Raw genomic sequence first — 19,935 nt, 5'->3', positions numbered from 1 at the left:
AATACACGCGACCCATTTGCCGAATTAAAACTCCGCGCGGCCCAAAGTCCGAATTATAAACTTGAAAGTGACCCACTTTGCCAATATTTTCGAAATATATAGCAGTATTTAAAAAGAAAAAGAAAGAAGTGTACAAAAAAGGGAGTTGAATTTATGTATGAAAAAGAGATGGTGTGTGTATCGTGTGACAATTAAATTAGTATTGTTGTTGTCTACATTAAATATTAACTATAGTAGATGACTGGATATTAATACTTATAAATACTTAAATCATAATAATTAATTATTCTTTTATTTTTTTGTAATTGTTAAAATTATTCATATATTATATAAATAAAAATATTTTAAATACTAATATGTTGTTATTTTAGTTATCATTTAATTTTATTTATACGGTTTGCTTATTTATTTTGGTTTGAGTTATATAATTTATCTGTTCGAAAAAAAGATTTTCACTGTTCATTTATAAAAATATTTTATAAATAATTGTCCTTTGAATATAATTATTAAAATAAATGGTTTGAATTTATAGAAAACATCAAAAAGGCAAAAACAATTCACTGTTCATTTATAAAAATATTGTATTAATAATTGTCCTTTGAATATAATTATTAAAATAAATATTTTGAATTTATAGTTGTCCTTTGAATATAATTATTAAAATAAATGATTTGAATTTATCGAAAACATCAAAAAGGCAAAAATAATTACTAACATGTATTTTATATTTAGTCGTATCCTCTTGTTTACGTTTATTGCATCATATAAAAATAATAAGATATAAAAATGCTCCTATCCACTTTATTGAGATAACTTATTTTTTATACACTTTTTTGCCGTATCAGGTTTTTAATAAATAAACTAGATTTTGACCCGTGCGGGCGCACGGATGTTTGATTTACTATATGTATATATAGATATTTTAAACACACAAAAATTTAGCAGTTGCATTTGAACAATTTAGTTAATAGATACCGACCATATATTGCATTATTGGATCATGTTATATACTTTTTTTATTGGGTATGTATTGAATCAGTTGTGATTACATAAAAACACTATTGTATCTTTGTATAAAGTATATTATATGTCGGTAAAATTTATATTTATTTTTTTCCATGCACTATTTTATATTGTATATTGGTCACTCAAATAGTTTACTGTTCATATAATTTCACTAATAAATATTCATTTTGGGATCTGTATTAGTTTAATGCACTTAATATACGTGGACGTATAAATAGATCAAACAGATATTTAATAGGGCAAATCTCCAAAATAACACCTTTCTAAGTTTATATCACAAAAATAGCACTCAAAAACTAAAATGACCAAAATAGCACATTTCTAAGTTTATCCTTTGAAAATTTTAATTTTTTTATTTTTCAAAATTTGAAATCTTATCCCCAAAACCTCATTTCTCAACTCTAAACCCTAAACCCTAAACCCTAAACCCTAAACCCTAAACCCTAAACCCTAAACCCTAAACCCTAAACCCTAAACCCTAAACCCTAAACCCTAAACCCTAAACCCTAAACCCTAAACCCTAAACCCTAAACCCTAAACCCTAAACCCTAAACCCTAAACCCTAAACCCTAAACCCTAAACCCTAAACCCTAAACCCTAAACCCTAAACCCTAAACCCTAAACCCTAAACCCTAAACCCTAAACCCTAAACCCTAAACCCTAAACCCTAAACCCTAAACCCTAAACCCTAAACCCTAAACCCTAAACCCTAAACCCTAAACCCTAAACCCTAAACCCTAAACCCTAAACCCTAAACCCTAAACCCTAAACCCTAAACCCTAAACCCTAAACCCTAAACCCTAAACCCTAAACCCTAAACCCTAAACCCTAAACCCTAAACCCTAAACCCTAAACCCTAAACCCTAAACCCTAAACCCTAAACCCTAAACCCTAAACCCTAAACCCTAAACCCTAAACCCTAAACCCTAAACCCTAAACCCTAAACCCTAAACCCTTGAGAATATTGATTGTGACATTATTCAAAAAGTTGTGTATAAAGAAACTTATAGTAAATGTGAATATAATCGACAATAGTCATGACTCTATTAAAGAATCGTAAGTTTGATAATTGATATGCATGACTCTTTTAAAGAATCATAAGTTTTGTGTAAAACAATTAACCGGTTTAGTTTCAATGCTATAAACAAAATATACAATAACTAAAACTATGTTATATAGGTAATATGTCGATATCAGCAATATTTTATCAATAATGTTTGTGTTAGTTTGTTATTTAGAGTTGATTTCCAAAGATAGGTTTCCTTAGATCGTGAAAACAATGCTAGGGAATGACATTTATAATTCAAGTTGGTTGTGACGAACTCGATAATGGTTCAATGGTTTAGTTAAAATAGATTTAGTGATCATCTTTATTGTGTCGATGTTTAATTTTATGGTTTAATATCAAAATGATTTAATGTTTTAAATGGATGTCGATTGTAATTAATAGGAATTAAACAGCTATACATTTATTGGTTTGAAAGTTAATTTAATTAAACAAAAATCAGTTATTTTGTTAAGGAAGTGGCACTGGATGATAATTATCGAGGAAAACTTAGGGCTAAATATAAAATGTACTTCTCTTTTAATAGATTAGATTATTTATTTCTTCGTTCTTTTGTTCAGCCGTTCGCGCTGACTACTCATTGCAGAAAACACCATTCTGTTATAATTCAAAGAGATCGCTGTTTAGAGGATATGCATAAGCATAATGTATTCCATAAATCATAATAGACCTCCCTTAAAGTGGGGTACTCTCTTTTTATAATTGAGGCCAATAGTTGTTACACTACCATCATTGCGGGTATACGAAACTTTTGAGTGTGTAGAAGTTTATTAAGTTCTAGTTCAAGATCAATTTGTAGGTTAGATAAGTTCTACCTCAAGATCAATTTGAGGATCATTTGTTATATATGTAATTTTATAAGACTTGTCCGTTCCTTTTCTGTCTCTGTAGTTCTCATTGTATTATAAGTTTGAGTTACACAAAGCCGAAAAAATCGAGACTTTTTTAGAAACAAAGGCGACGAACACATAAACCCCTAGAGTCACAAGCACAAACCGAAAAAACAAGTAGAGGAAGGGAAATGTTTCTTGAATCATGAAGATAACAAGAACAACACTAAGATTTTATTCGAAGACAAAAAATCATAGTCAACTGAAACAGATCTGTTAGAAAGAAAACCTGAGACTCGTAATAACAGATCAGCCGGAAACTATGTAGTACTGTTATTTTTCATAAAAGAAAAAAAAAACTATGTAGTACTTGTAACTACTGTTAACTAATTATAGTATATGGCTTTTTGGGGGGGTAAATTATAGTATATGTTAAATATTATATTTGCCATACAATCCAGCACTATCTTAAAGTGGGGCCCATTTAAATAGTCAGGGTTATCACCACTCGGCCGTATTGAAAGATCGAAGTGTATTAGCCTATTAGGTAGAGTAATCAGGCCATGTTTATCACTAAGAAATCCATTTGGTTTTCTTAGATTTTTTTTTTCTAAAAAAGAAAAAAAATTAAAAAGTTAACCAATCGCGGACAGCCACGAGAGAGTGGGGCCCGTGAACAGTGTAAAAAACTCATTAAAATCGGTTCTTAATTAGTAGTTTTTATAACCGATCCTTAATAGTTTTGTGAAAATCCACGCACTAAGAACTTCACTAAGGACCCTGAATAATCATGCTCTCACTACAGGTGTTTATTATAGAGGAAAACAACAAGTTGAAATAGAGGAAAATTCATCAAGAACACATATAATAGACGAGACTTCTTTTTAGGGCAAATCTATAACCCTAAATTCTAAACCCTAAACCCTAAACCCTAAATTCTAAACCCTAAACCCTAAACCCTAAATTCTAAACCCTAAACCCTAAACCCTAAATTCTAAACCCTAAACCCTAAACCCTAAATTCTAAACCCTAAACCCTAAACCCTAAATTCTAAACCCTAAACCCTAAACCCTAAATTCTAAACCCTAAACCCTAAACCCTAAATTCTAAACCCTAAACCCTAAACCCTAAATTCTAAACCCTAAACCCTAAACCCTAAATCCTAAACTCCACCCTTTAACTCTAAACCCTATTTTTATGACTTTTGATCCTGAGTGTTAGTTTGGGAACAAAAACTTGATTTAGTGCTATTTTTGTCTTTTTCTCTTCTTTCTATGTGTATTTGGTAGAGCAATTGTTTCCTCTATTTTCTTTTATTATTTTCCAGCAATTATTCGATATATTTGAAGTAACCACGTGACAATGATGATATATATATATATATATATATATACGGTATGAATATTATATACTTTTAAAGAATCAAAGGAAAATGATTTCCCTTTTTCAAACCATGTATCATGTGGATTTAAATCTGGATGATGATACATTAATAACACTAACATAAATTACAAGATTACAAGATTACATGTTTTTATTAAAATTTGTGGTCATTTTGTTCTCGCCTTCTTGGTGTGCTCAATTCAGAGTATACAAATACTAAACTTTTAAGGGGGATAAGATGTTAGTTGATTTATTTTGAAAAAAATTGTTTTGATTGAATTGTTTAATAACTAAAAATATGGAAACATACGTGAAGATATTCTATAATTTATATTAAAAAAATATTATTTTTAAAATTAATACTTTATATATATTATAAGTAAATCCGTTACTGAATTCAACAAAATAATAATTTTATCTATGTAATTATAATAGAAAATTAATGTTTAAAAGAAATCTAATCATATTTTGAAAATAATAATATAAAATTATTAAAAGCAATGTAGTTAGTTTTTTTTTTACTAAACTACTTCTCAGACAATATATAAAGATTGATAAGTATTATATAGAATTAAGATTATGGCATACAATGATTTTATTTCATCAGAATATGAATTAAAAGAGTAAACCTGAGCGAATACATATTAAAAAAAATTTATTACCAAAACTAAAAATGGCAAAATTATAAATATGATGATATCATAATAATAATAATAACACTAATCAATCAAGTCAAATTAGAACCGAAAGATTGTAATATTCATTTATCAGTATTGAGTTAGAAATTTTACTATATTTCCTTTGGGGTATTTGCCACGACTATTCATACCTAATGCTCCATATATAAATAGAAAGCAAAATCGGCTGGTAGATGAGTTGGACTGTCTTTTAGTACTATTAAATAAATAGCTGTATAGTAGTGAAAATCCCAAAATCTTTCATATCAACTGCTTGCGATACGTCGTCGTGTACTAACAGGTATTCATTCATTACTCAATTTATTCAATGTCTCGTGGATCACGAGATAATATAAAAGTATCAAGAAATATGTCGACGTGAACTTCCCATGGGTCGATAAATACCCATGCGATTTCCAAATATGGATCACTGCACAAAGCATTACTTTTATCTAAGGTCAGCTCTCTCAACTTCCCTGTAATCCATCTCTTCCATATTATTGTAGTTTGTCTAAGATTTAATTATTTTCGTAATTACAGGTTGTAAGATATTCGCAAGATTATCAAGCGTATAGGTAAAACAGATGGCCCAAAAGCTGGAAGCAAAGGGTGGTAAGAAAGGAGGTGTATGGGATGATGGTGTTCACGACGGTATTAGAAAAATATATGTAGGTCAAGGCCAAGATTGTATAGCCTTCGTCAAGTTTGAATATGCAGATGGTTCTGAAGTGGTTGTTGGGGACGAACATGGAAAAAAGACGCTGCTAGGAACTGAGGAGGTAATAATAATATATACTATTATTTACTTTGTTGAAAATGTCAATTTTGTTCAATATTGGTTTCGCCTTGAGAGTTATTTTTGTTTTTTTTCTCTTTGTAGTTTGAGATTGATGCAGATGACTACCTCATATACGTGGAAGCATTCCGTGATAAAGCAACCGAAGAAACCATCGTGGATCTTAAGTTCGAGACTTATAAAGGCAAAACTAATAAGCACATCGAGACAAGTCCAGGGGTTAAGTTTGTTCTCCATGGTGGCAAAATCATTGGGTTTCACGGGCGTTCGAGCGATGTTCTACACTCCCTTGGAGCCTATGTTACTTTCCCATCCGCTCCTGAATTGCAAGGGAAGTGGATTAAGGTAGTAAAATGATTTTTTATAAACACAAACACAAACACAACTCAATTAACTAATGATTTTATTGGTAATACTTCAGAATAAGTGGAAAATGCTTGATTAAATTGAAAATCCAAAAAACGATGGTTATATATATAACTCTAGTTTAACTTAACTTTGAACTAAAATTTAGGGAATGTGACGTAAAAAATTAAAAAATTGGGGAATCATCGAATAATTCCGCGCGCGTGTAACTAATCCGAACATAAATCTCTTAAAATATTATTTTTAACAAATATTATAATTTTGTAAGGTGGAGCAAAAGGGACAGGCTCCTGGGCTAAGATGCTCACATGCCATAGCACAGGTAGGAAACAAGATTTACGCATTTGGTGGCGAGCTCATACCAAATCAGCCCATCGACAAAGACCTTTACGTCTTTGACCTTGAGACCCGGACTTGGTCAATTTCTCCAGCCACAGGAGATGTTCCCCACCTCTCTTGCTTAGGCGTCCGCATGGTGTCTATTGGATCAACCCTCTATGTCTTTGGAGGCCGAGACGCTTCCAGAAAATACAACGGCTTCTACTCTTTCGACACGATAAAGAACGAGTGGAAACTGCTAACTCCGGTCGAAGAGGGACCCATTCCTCGTAGCTTCCACTCTATGGCAGCCAATGAGAACAACGTTTATGTTTTCGGTGGAGTGAGTGCTACGGAGCGGCTCAAGAACCTAGACGCTTACAACATCGTTGATCAGAAGTGGGTGCAGTGTGCGACTCCAGGAGAATCCGTTAGCATAAGAGGAGGAGCTGGGCTCGAAGTAGTGCAAGGGAAGGTTTGGGTGGTTTATGGATTCAACGGTTGTGAAGTAGATGATGTTCATTACTACGATCCTGTTGAAGACAAGTGGACACAAGTGGAAACGTTCGGAGAGAAGCCTTCCGCGAGGAGTGTCTTCGCTAGTGCGGTTGTTGGTAAACACATTGTGATATTTGGAGGTGAGGTTGCGATGGATCCACAAGCTCACGTAGGCCCGGGACAATTGATCGGTGGGACCTTTGCGCTGGACACAGAGACATTGAAGTGGGAGAGGTTGGATAAGTTAGGTGAAGACGAGGAGACTCCAGAAATTAGGGGATGGTCGGCTTCCACGAGTGGAACTATTGATGGTAAGAAAGGGCTGGTGATGCATGGTGGGAAAGCTCAGACCAATGGCCGCTTTGATGATCTCTTCTTTTATGGGACTGATTCAGCTTAAATACTTTGAAAAGTCGTTTGGTGATAACTGTTTGTGATTCTGTTGTGTCTATGTCATTCAATAAGGGAGGATCATGGTGGTTGATACCATATGATCCTTTATCAGCTTGTTCGTTTTTTTTTGTTTGTGTATGTTTGTTTCATGTTTCGTGTTTGTATCAATAAATTGTTTTTTCTTGGTTTATAACTAAACTAGTGGTGTGCCCCCTAGTATTTGAGTGTATTGTGTGGATGTGTTAATTCTTTGTGTTCTTGGTGAAGATCTTAGTGAGGTGGAGATGACCTATTATTTGAGAAGCGATGATTCATTTTATTATGGAGAGTTGTAGATATATTCTTCGTTTAATGTGAGTTGTTTGAATTTTACGGATTGTTTTATGTGTGCAGGTTAAATTGGTTGGTCTATTAAGAGCATGATTATGGGAGGGGAAAGGGGTTTTTAGTGGGGTTTTTAGGTGGGGTGGGCCACAAAAAAGTGAAAAATCGGTTACAGAAAAGCCAAAATAAGGATCGCTGTTTGGTGAGTTTTTAAACTGTTTGCGGGCTCCACTGACACGTGGCGACCCGCAATTGATTGGTCTTTATTTTTTTTTATTTTTTTTTTACTCAGACAAAAAAAAATAAAAAAAAAAATAAAAAACTCCACGTGGGGTTTCAGCGGTAATCCTGCTCTTATGTGGTGAGCGAGTCAATATTGTAAAATTAATACTATTTATTGTTTGGGCTTCGAAAATTGTGAAAGCCAATTAGTTATCATGGTGAGGACCCCCTTTGATTAAGGTTTATTGTTTAAGATGCAGTTTTCAGTGGTTTGGTGATCCGAGATGGGTTTAAATAACAAAACTTAGAGATATCAGTGAAATCTGTTGAGCGGATAGAGAAGGTGGATGCTAGATAAACCAACATATGTGTTTGTTTGGCGTTTGATGTTTTCTACATTGTATTAGGTTGTGAATTATTAGCATTTATAAAGATAAAACCCACATCGATGTTATTTGTATGTTATTTGTGAACATGAGACAGTAACTTGAATTTAGATTTTGTGTTTTGGATTTTCAGAGTCTCCTATGTTTTGCTGGTTGAGTGTTTGTCGGGTTTGAAAGTGGGTACCTTCAAGAATATTTTGGTTGGAGTAACATCTCTTTGGCAAGTATGCATGCGTTGGGATCACTAAAAATGAAGTCAGTAGTTTCTGGTGTGTTGTTTGCATGGTTATATGTGTTTGCCTTTTGCATTATCCTATGATTGGCATGAGTGTTCTCGAAGTTTTATGTGTAGTTGAGTTTTTAAATAATCATTATTTAAGGGGAAATAAAGAAGTTAGGTAGTGAAATATTTATCAGTTTGTGGTTTTGTTAAGCATCATTACCGTAGCGTCTCTAAGAGGTTTCTTCAGAGTTTTATATTATTACTTTACTTTATTATGGTGATGATAATTCATTTTAATATCTAAAATATATCTAAAGCAGTAAAAATTAGACATGTGTAAAAGTGATTTCTTAGAAAAGTGTAAGAATTTCTTTATGAGGAAACTATTCTTATTTCTTTCATTACTTTTCTCCTATTTTATTATTATATCACTTTCTTTTGTTCGATATTCCCTTACAAACTCTCATTGCGCCTGTGCTCTTAAGAGCATGATTAACCCGGAGTTCTTAGGATGAAGTTCTTAGCGGAAGTTAAGAAACTGTTTCTTAATTTTTAACCAAAAAAGTTAAGAACCGATTCTTAAATAAGAACTTTAAAAACCGGTTCTTAACCTTTTTAGTTAAAAGTTAAGAAACAGTTTTTTAACTTCCGTTAAGAACTTCACTTTAAATTTTAATATACATATTTAAAAATATTTAATTTATTTTTAATTGAAAGTAATATTAAATTTTATTTTATTTTTGTTAGTTTTGTTAGAAAACACACGGTTGTCTAATTAATAAGAAAATTTTCCTTGGATCTTCATTTTAAATTAATGTGATTATATTTTATTTTTCAACTTTTATACTATATTAATTATAAAAATAAAAAATAAATTATTCGAAAATATAATTAAAATTCAATACATAAATCGTAGATTTTTTTCCTTCTTATACATGTTTTTGAATCCACTAATATATTTTTTTCGTATACATTTTCCAAACCTATTGTTTTAGAAAAGTCAATTGATGTAAATTTAGTTTTCCAAGATTACAAAATTGTACTTTTAATCTTCTTAGTGGGATGAATAATATTCTAAAATACATGTTTTAACCTAATGCAAGAAAAACAGTATTATGCAAATTCCATTTTTAATATAAAAGCAGTAAACAACTGAAGTATAAAGTTTGATAGAATACGATGTGTGGTTTTTCTAACTAACCTTTTTTGTGAGTAATTTGTTAAATTTTAATATACATTTAAAAATATTTAATTTATTGTCAATTGAAAGTAATATTAAATTTTATTTTATTTTTGTTAGTTTTGTTAGAAAACACATGGTTTTCTAATTAATAATAAAATTTTCCTTGGATCTTCATTTTAAATTAATGTGATTATATTTTATTTTTCAACTTTTATTTTATATTTATTATAAAAAGAAAAAAAAAATTATTCGGAAATATAATTAAAATTCAATACATAAATCGTAGATTTTCTTCCTTCTTATACATTTTTTTTGAATCCACTAATATTTTTTTCGTATACATTTTTCAAACCTATTGTTTTAGAAAAGTCAATAGATGTAAATTTAGTTTTCCAAGATTACAAAATTGTACTTTTAATCTTCTTAGTGGGATGAATAATATTCTAAAATACATGTTTTAACCAATATGCAAGAAAAACATCATTATGCAAATTCCATTTTTCTAATCTATATGAATAATACAACAAAGTAACTATAATAAAAAAAATATAGTATTAAATAATACAGATAGAAATTTTGTATGCTGGTTCAAAATAATTTCTTATACATATCGCCTAAATAAGGTTATGTATTATATATTTTTTTAACTTAGATTTATGGTGAATTTTTTAGTTTAAGGCAAAAACTTTGTTGCATAAATGAAGAAAAAGAAAGATTGAAGCCTCTCATAATCATCCAACCATTTACACCCAATAAAAAAATAATAATAATAATCATCCAACCACTGTTTATACAGAGAGAATTACAAAGAATGTATGTTCCGTCCTAACATCAGCTTTAGCTTAATGTCAAAACAATTGTTTTATACTAATATACTCCACGTTAGTTAGTCTTCTAAATATATGTCTCTCTACATATATTCGTTCGGTATATTCGTTCGGCTCATCCACTCAACATCCGGAAGTAACAGCTCCGCTTCCAGGTAGCATATATCTACACACACACACACATTGACTCTACTTTGATAAAGAAGCCTCCGTTTTTTGGGCCCTGAAGCTTTTCTACTGTGTTCCCGTACTTTCCTCTGCTGCTTCTTTCTTGTGGAACCGAAACGGGTTGTGACCTCTGACCTGGTAAGCCGATTGGCTGAGTTATGGTTTATTGTACATAATAGCTGCATCGAGGGTGAAGAAATGGACAGTTAGCACAGAAAGCATTTTAACAGCAGCTGAAAGAGAAGAACAGTAGCACAGTTCATTTTTCAATCTGTCTTAATCATGTCTTCTACCACAACTGCTGCCTGAACTAACTAACTAACCGAGACAAATATGATAGGCATACACATTAGTAAATCCATATGATCTTAGATTAGATAGAGAGGAGTAAAAGGTATATGTAGGAATTAACCTCAAAAATGCTTTGTGCTGATTTAACAGTGTCAGTGAACAACAGACAAACAAAACATGGTACGTGTGGAGTCGGTTTGCATTCACAGTTCCTTGGATAAGGGTCGACTGTTTCGGATGGAAAAATAATCAGATTCTAGGCACAACTCGTAACATTCTTAAAAATAGATAATAAGTGAAGATCGAGGTTGCCGGAGTTACTTGCTCATCAAGGAAGAGCACGTGGACATCATCAGTTCGCCCGCCTCCCAGAACCGGAGAAGGTGGACCTCAGCGGTGTTTGAACAACGACCAGCCATCAAGCTGGCAAGAAACGTGTAAGAATTAGCCATTGTTGGAATCAAAGATTTACAACGTCTGGAGTTTGAGATTTCGTAGCAGTTGGCTTTTCATCACAGAGAAGAAACACATTTATAGTCTAGAGCTTCAACCGGTTATATACCTTTGATGATAATGATTATGTCTAGTTGACAAAGAGTCGGATGAGTAATGGGTTTGAAGTAAATGTAGAGATTTAAGAGATGTAACTCCAAGACGGCTGACGTTACAGAGGACATGGCCAGAGTGTTAAGGAGACGAAGAGAGCGAGAGAGAAAGAGCGGAGATTGTTTGGGGTCTTGAGTAGGGGAAACCCTGATAGGAGATGGGTCAGATGAGTTTTTATGTAAAAGCCCAATAACACCGAATTAGATAGTAAGAAGTGTTGAGCCCAATTAGAAAGACTGATGTTAGCAAATCACTCGAAGTGCTGAGCCCAATTAGAAAATAACAGAGGACATGTGTCAAAATTTGAAGCATGCTTTGCTGAGGTGGAGAACTGAGAAACTGACGAATCTCAACTTTTTTTTTTGTCGACAATAATTTTATTGAAACAAGCCCAATGGGCTGTTTTTACAAAGTTTCACTTTACCAACGAGTTCAATGACATAAAAGACAAGGAAAATCCCAACAATTACATATCCAAGCTAAAAGGTTGGTTAGTGATCTCTGTCTAATCACGTGCCCACTTGATACAGAAACAAGGGATTCATGATGATGCTATGTGTCCCTCATGCGAGACAGCTGTCTTGGCCGCCTCGATTCTTCGCCGACAGGAACGTTCTACTCCGATCTTTTGTCTTCCTCTTCTCGATACCAGAGAATCCATTGAAACCTCGCTGTAACTTGCCAAAGTCTTCTTGCTCCACTTCTACTCCAACTTTTGCTTGTGAACATAGATGCCTATCTATCGCAGATTATAAACTCCAAGATAGCTCGAATTGATCCTCAAGAGATCTTTCGCTGGACCATCCTCAATATAAGAAGCAGCCGGCTCTGCTAAACCTCCGAAAAATCTACCGAAAATAATCTAACTCCACCGCAACCCTTTCGCCAAGATACTTTACTGAAGCCCATCGGTTTTCACTTTAAAAGTAAAGATTGATTCTTATTGAAAAGGAGCTAAGTGCATATCTTTGAATAGAGAGAAAATCTAGGCCAAGCAAATGGAATCTATAAATTTCATGTAGATCGATCTAAAGGACAAAAAACATAATATTCAACCCAAAATCAAAGAGATGAGATAAGAATGAAACCAACAGCTTCGATCTAGGTTGAAAAGCAAATCAAAATCTCCAAGGGAAAACAAGATCTGCTAATCGGAAAACAGTTCCGTTAATCTCCAACTTTATTATTATAGATAGATAGATGAGCAATGATGTATGTATTGGAAACTCCAAAATGAGCCATTTATCATAAATAAAATCAATTGTGTTACTTTCTAGCTAAGATATATAATTGTCGGCTACAAAAGTTAGTCATCTTTATATTTCATATGCTCACATGCAAACAAACACAATCATCCAATTGTGCATATTTTTCTATGAATGCCTTTTAGCGTGTGTGCGTGTGTGTTTTGATTCTCTGGTCACACGCGCACACAAAAATCGTGAAGAGAAAAATCTTGACTGGCATGTGGGAATGAAACTCATGCATTCCTTTATTCGCAAGGACTTCGTCTTTGCGTGAACATGTTAGGTAAATCATGCCTTTCTTTGGTTTGCCAATTTCTAAAAAACGTATGGTAGCTGTTTGGTTGTTACTACTCTTTGTTTGGTTGTAACTACTTTTTTCACCAATAGATTGATAATTTTCTATTCCACTTTACCAAATACCAAGTAACGGTAACATTAGTTTCACCTTGCAAAGTGTATTTTCTTAATAGATTTACTACTGTATTTATCATAATTTTTTGAAATTTTGTCGGCTGTAACTGGTTTTCCCTATATGGAATATGCTGAATAATATGAATAATCGTTTGTTGAATACTAAAAACTAGGTTAACCAGCGCAATTGCGTGAAATAAATGTTAATTTTTATATATTATTATTTATTTGTGCTCATTTACGTATCATGTATATAATAAAATTAGATTAAGCACATAAATTAAAAAAATACATCCCGTTTATTTACGATATTGTTTTGGTAAATAAATCAAAACAATCATTTTTTTATTTTATATGGTTTATAACTAAATTTCAATGACATGGACATAGATATATAGTATATTTTAACATAAATATTTATTATTGAGAATTTGTACTATATGATAAACACAAAATTTCAAATGTGCGATTTTTTCAATGCAAATTTCAAAATTAAAATATTAAGGTTTCAATATTTTTTCAATAAAAATTTAGAAATTAACATAGTTATGTATTTTTATATGTTATATAGTTTAATTTTAAACTATATTAATATATAATATGCATGTCTATTAAATGAGACTTCATATTCATACGATTTTATGATCATTTGTATCTTGTTATTACAAAAAAAACAATTAAACCATTGCTTACAAAATTTAGTGTGAGACATTTAACATTTGTAGTAATTTATAGGAGTTTTAAAAATTCAAAATATAACATATAAGAAAAAAATTTATTTTTTTATTATATGGTTAATGTGATTGTTTAATATCTTTTAATAATATAAAATTAAAATAAGAGAGGTAAGATACAAAAATTGTTATCAAATATTTATTATTCATAATCATTAATTGTCGTATAAACGTTAATCATATTAGGTAATTCCGTAGTTTTTATTTAAGAAAAGTGCGAGAATATTCTTTTGTACACTATTTATTAATTTGATAGTTAGTTTAATAAAAGTATAATATATGTTAAGATTGATCAATCTATTTTTAAAAAATTCTGAATTTCACTTCCATGATGACACGTGGCTGCAAAAAAAATGTAATGTTTCTCAATTGATATATAAGGATGGAATTGTGAATGAAGTGGAATAAAAAGTGACATCTATCTATATATATAAAGTTGGCTTTTTCCCTTCTTATGACATGTGGAAGGGGGGTTTGTTGACATGTGTCCTCATGTTTTTTATTTGTATTTAAATTCTTCTTCTTTTAAATTATTGCAATTTTCTCCATCAATTTCTAATTATGTATTATCTAATCCTTCTCACACTTATTGGTCTCTAAAATTCAATAAATAAATAAAATAATATAAATATATTTTAAATATTTAATTTATTCACACCTAAAAATAGCAAGACTTTTCATCATTTTATTATTTTTACTAATTTTTTTATTATTTCATTTACAAATTATATTTATTTCACTATTAGTATCATAAGATAATCAAATTAAGAATAAGAAACTAGATAACCAACACATAAACTAAGAAAGCGGGCCAAAGGGAGAATAATAATCGAAAGGCCAAAGCAACCAAAAAGCAGGAAAATATATGCCTAAAACACCGGAATCACAACCAGTAGCTAAAAAGTAAGAAACACCTCACAGACTAAACAAGAACATACAAGACGGCATGCAACTGAAAAACCTCAAAGCTCTGGATAGAAGGGACCAAAGCTCCAAGAGACTAACTCCGCACACCTATACCAAGGAAAACATGGAAAGAAAAGAAACAACTTCAGAGAGGGAGAATGGAAGACAACCACCAAAAAATCAGAGACTAAACTTGAGACCAGAAATAACCTTCCAAGCCCACATAGCATACAAGAACGAAAACATTATCCAAATCTCGAGTGGCAAACATGGTGAAAGGGAGAGCCACCAGAGATGCGATGAAAGTGCAAAGAGATGCAAGAATGGAGAGGGAAAGGGAGACGGAGCGAAATCAGAAAAATATGGAGCCGTCCTCGAGCTATGAAAGAGAGCATAGAAGTCAGAACACCAAAAACTAGATCTTGAAAACCAAAACGAGCAGAGACTATTGACGGTAAGCCAACGACGAGGAATACAAAATCAAAGACGAATAAACTCTGACCCAACCAAGGAGATGCAGTTCCTAAATCAGCTGAAATCTAAGGAAGAAGAGGAGCAATCAATATTGACTGGAACAGCTTACAATGCCGTGGGAAGCAACCAAACAACTGAAAACTCATAAAACCGATCTGCAACAAATACCATATAATCTCATAGGTGAAGAAGGCAAGAAAAACAAGAAAAAAATGTGAGTCTTTTTCCGGTGATGGTGAGAAGCACCGCACACCAAAAATGTAACGAAATACATAGACGGTGAGGACTCAAGTTTAAAATATGGGGAGAGGGCAAAAAACATCTTAAAAATTATAATTTTCAAAAATGTGAAAAAAATATAATACAATTTTGACGATGAAACCGTTAATCTTAGAATCAACAAATGCGTAGATGCAAAGTTATTGAAATTCAATATTAGTTTACGTTAGATGCTCATTTGACTACTAACAAGTACTATACACACAACAATACATTATTAAAAAAAAAAACGCAAAATATATTAACTTATCACCTACTACATAACAAACTAAAAACATCAAATAATGATCATAACAAATAAAAACAATAATATAATTACATTATCCAAAAAAAAATCATGCTCTTAGCAATAATAAAACAATATTATGGGGACACCCCCTAGTTATTAATGAAATAATGAATTCTGTGGTTTCACGAAGGTTTCAAAACTCCTGAACAAAAGAATATGTTTTACAAATGATTTATTTTTTGTTTCATTCATTTCGAAGTATAATATCTAACAAATTATTATCTTTTTTTTATCAAAACAAACAAATTCTTATCTTTTTTTTTTTAACTCCTCTATTACCTTTTTAACTCCTCTATTACCTTTTTATTTACTATCTATGCCACTGAGTTTTCAAAGATATAGACTCCTTCGTTAAGGCTTTTTTTGAAACATTGACTCCTTCGTTAATGTTATTTCCGTAAATTACTAAACAGCCGATTTATCCCTGATTGCCGCAGCTCTTTTTTTTTTTGGGGCAACATTGCCGCAGCTCTTGATTAAATTTTTCTCGGTTAGCAGTTGATATTTTCAGAAAGTGGTGGGACCCACGTTCTCTCTCCTATATACACCAGCGAAAGATATATGTGTGAATAGTTTAAAAAAAAATTATTTCTTTTCTAGGCAATGCGTAAATAGTTTTATTCATTTTTTGACAAAAATTAATTTATTTTGGTTGTTACCAAATACTTTTTATACGTATGGATGTAAAGGTTAAGGTAAGTAACCATATTTTAGAGCTTATATTTAATATTTGGTGCAAAATATAATCGACATCTAGTTTTTTATCATTAATTTAATATTTGCAGGTATTTTGGCGGGATTTTATCGGCTAACCAGTTCAAAGTAACAGATTTATGGCGGAGTTTTGCGGGTTTTACTGTATTTTTAGTTATTATTTTATGAAATTCATACCAAATTATATACAGTTCACGAGTTTACTGATTCGATCGCAAATCCGATTAGAGTATTTTGACAATGAATTGATTATTAAAAAATAATTAAAAATATAACTACACTTAACATTAATTAAAAGATTAGATGAGATTAAAAAATAAGAACAAATAATCAACACAATTATAAATTAGAAAAATATTATATATAAAGTGTGTATTGAAAAAATACAAATTGTGCATTTTTATAGATGAAAATATATAAAATAATTATAATTTTGATGTGTATCTATTCTAAAAATAATTCCGCCCTTTAAAATGCGGATATCCACTTGGATACGGATTGGTTTTTCGGGTATTATTTTTGGGTTTTGAAAAAAATATCACTCGGATATTAAGCATATATATATTAATAAAAATCATTAAGTATATAATATTTTGCACAAATATAATACTTTTTGTAACATTTAAATGTAGATACACCATAAAAATACAAGTTAAATCAAATAAATTAGGTTTATCTATGAAAATAAATATACGCTTTGGAAGCGTGGATCAAAATCTAGTTATTGATTGTTACATAATTGATGAATTTTTAATATTAAATAGGTTTGTTACAATTTTTTAATAGTATGAAAGAATCACCGAACACAATTTGAATTTTCTTAGAAATCGTCTATGTTGATTTAGAAAAGGCCATACTTTTTTCTGTTGACAGATGGCTTGAAATATTAACAATACTCAACCTAGAGTATTTGACATAACTTTACTGTATGTGGTCTCCATCGGTTCTATTTTGCTTGTTAATTATAAATTCAAAAATTAAATTAAATACATCAAATTGGTATACGACTGAGTATGATATAAATTTGGTTCTGAATGATAATATTAATTTTGACATAAGCTAGGAAACATATTTGATCTTGCTGACAGAATAAGTAATGTATAATGTAGAAGAAGTGTTATATGAGGCATACGACAATGCCCAATAGAATAATGGTTTCGGTGTTGATATTAGCAAGTGATTCATGAAAGAATAACGACATGGTATATAATTAATTAGATTGATGATGATATTAGTCTGTTGGTTTTACAGAGAATAGATACTATATGATTTCAGGAATAAATAAAGGTTAAGAATTTATTGTTAAGATAATAAAAATATACATTTAATAAATTTGCTAAGAGATGGTCCAAATTAAAAATCACACATTAAAAACAATTGTGACTTCTATTTTAATAGTAAATAAATTTTATTAGTAGTAGAAAAATATTGATATGAATCCATTTGAATTTTGATGTTAATTTTTTATCCGTTACTGGCAAGGTTCATATACACAGAAATGTAGCCCTGGGACGGATCCGGATATCCGGGAAATTTAGGGTATCCGGATCCGGATCCGGATTTGTCGGATCGGTGAATTTAATATCCGAATCCGGATTCGTGGTTTCCGGATATCCGGGTTTCGGATATCCGTCTCGATATTCTATTATCCGCGGATATCCGGATCCAGATTCGTCAAAATAATTAAAAATATTTTTTTTAATAAAAAAATACTAATTTTTTTAACAAAAAAATACTAATTTTTTTAATATAATACATAAATTAAATATTTATAAATATATTTATATATGTTTATAATATTGTAAAAACAAAAATATAATATTATAAAATTAATTCATGTATAAATATTAATATATCAAATATAAATATTAATAAAATTTAAAAATTTAATGTATTTTAAAAATACGGATCCGGATCCGGATATCCGGACTTAAAAATTAAGATATCTAGATCCGGATTCGGTTTGCACGGATCCAAGATTTTACTATCCGGATTCAGATCCGGACACCCCGGATATTCTATTTCCGGAGCAGATCCGGAGCGAATCTCGGATCGAATCCGAATCTCGGATCGAATCCGAATCTCGGATAATAAGTCTCAGGCCTACATAAATGTACTTAAGAATAGGTGGAGCCTTTTCCTCACGTGTCCATAATAATAATATAACGTGTGTAACAACTTCGTTTAGTGTAACCACTTTTTTTTTTTTTTTTTGCAGCAAAGCATTATTTACAATTCTATTAAGTCCATATCTGGATACGGAAAGATTCTATTGCCTGAAATATTTTTAAAGTTAAAGCATGATTAACGGGGAGTTTTTAGGGTGAAATTCTTACCGGAATATAAGAATCCGTGTTTTAGGTCTTATATTCCGCTAACAACTACGTCCTAAGAACTTCCTATTAATCATGATCTTATAACACTTACTAAACTAGATTTTTCGCCCGCACATCCGTGCGGGTAGATTTTCGTTTTATAAATATATAACGGATACCATCGCAAAACTTTAAAAGATATTTACATTTTAGTGTTATATATTGTGTAAATCTATAAATGTTATTGGTTATGTTTCTTATTCGATATTATTAATGTATAATGATTTGTTTTATATATTTTACTTTATTATTAATTGTTATTATATATTAATATATTTTCGAGTTTGGTAAAATAAATTCATAGTATGAAATAAAAAAATTGAGAATCTCCTTCATTTTTTCTATTTTTTACAAAATGATTACAATACATTTTAAAATTTTATTTAGTTATATTATAAAACTGATATTTTCTTAGCTTACTTTACATTTCTATGTTATTTATTTTAGTATATTGTGGGATTTTATAAATAAATACATTATAATAATACTATATTATTAATTATGAAATCAATCACTGCATTAATTTAAAAATATTTTAAAATTTTATTAAGATTTTGTTAGGTTTTTTAACATATTTTGTTATAAGTAAAAATAAAATTTAAATTTACAGTTAAAATTTATTTATTAATATCTATATAATTTATAAGATTTTTTAGAAATGTTATATATCAAATAGATTAACTTAAATAGTCAAATAAATGTAATTGATGAAATAGACCTAGTATGATTTTGTATGGTATTTCTTTTAATAAAGAAGATATAGAATATAATTATAAATTTTGAAAATATCATACACTTTTTTTTATAATAAAATTTTATTTAAATTAATGTATAATAGTATATATTATTAATTACGAAATTAATCAATGGTATTAATTTAAATAAAATATTTTAAATTTTTAGAAAGATTTTGCTAGATTTTT

At 30.5% G+C, this 19,935-nt stretch overlaps 1 protein-coding gene and 1 long non-coding RNA gene across 2 annotated transcripts; one reads left to right on the top strand and one right to left on the bottom strand.

The window, feature by feature from the left end:
* The first annotated feature begins 5,337 nt into the window (after positions 1-5,337).
* Positions 5,338-7,582, top strand: LOC106316308 (nitrile-specifier protein 2-like). Its single transcript, XM_013754187.1, has 4 exons — positions 5,338-5,439; positions 5,523-5,761; positions 5,863-6,123; positions 6,413-7,582. Exons 2-4 carry the CDS (start codon positions 5,567-5,569, stop codon positions 7,358-7,360), a joined length of 1,404 nt encoding a protein of 467 aa, XP_013609641.1. The 5' UTR covers positions 5,338-5,439; positions 5,523-5,566; the 3' UTR covers positions 7,361-7,582.
* Positions 7,583-10,445: 2,863 nt separating this feature from the next.
* Positions 10,446-11,702, bottom strand: LOC106316336. The gene is made up of 4 exons (XR_001264797.1): positions 11,540-11,702; positions 11,299-11,400; positions 11,099-11,205; positions 10,446-10,865 (listed from the first exon to the last, which is right to left on the bottom strand). It is a non-coding gene; the product is annotated as an uncharacterized LOC106316336 (long non-coding RNA).
* Between the last annotated feature and the right edge of the window lie 8,233 nt (positions 11,703-19,935).

Source organism: Brassica oleracea, chromosome C1 (assembly GCF_000695525.1).
Source record: "Brassica oleracea var. oleracea cultivar TO1000 chromosome C1, BOL, whole genome shotgun sequence".
NCBI lineage: Eukaryota > Viridiplantae > Streptophyta > Magnoliopsida > Brassicales > Brassicaceae > Brassica > Brassica oleracea.
The sequence above is the reverse complement of the archived record's forward strand: the minus strand, read 5'-3'. Positions and strand labels throughout refer to the sequence as shown.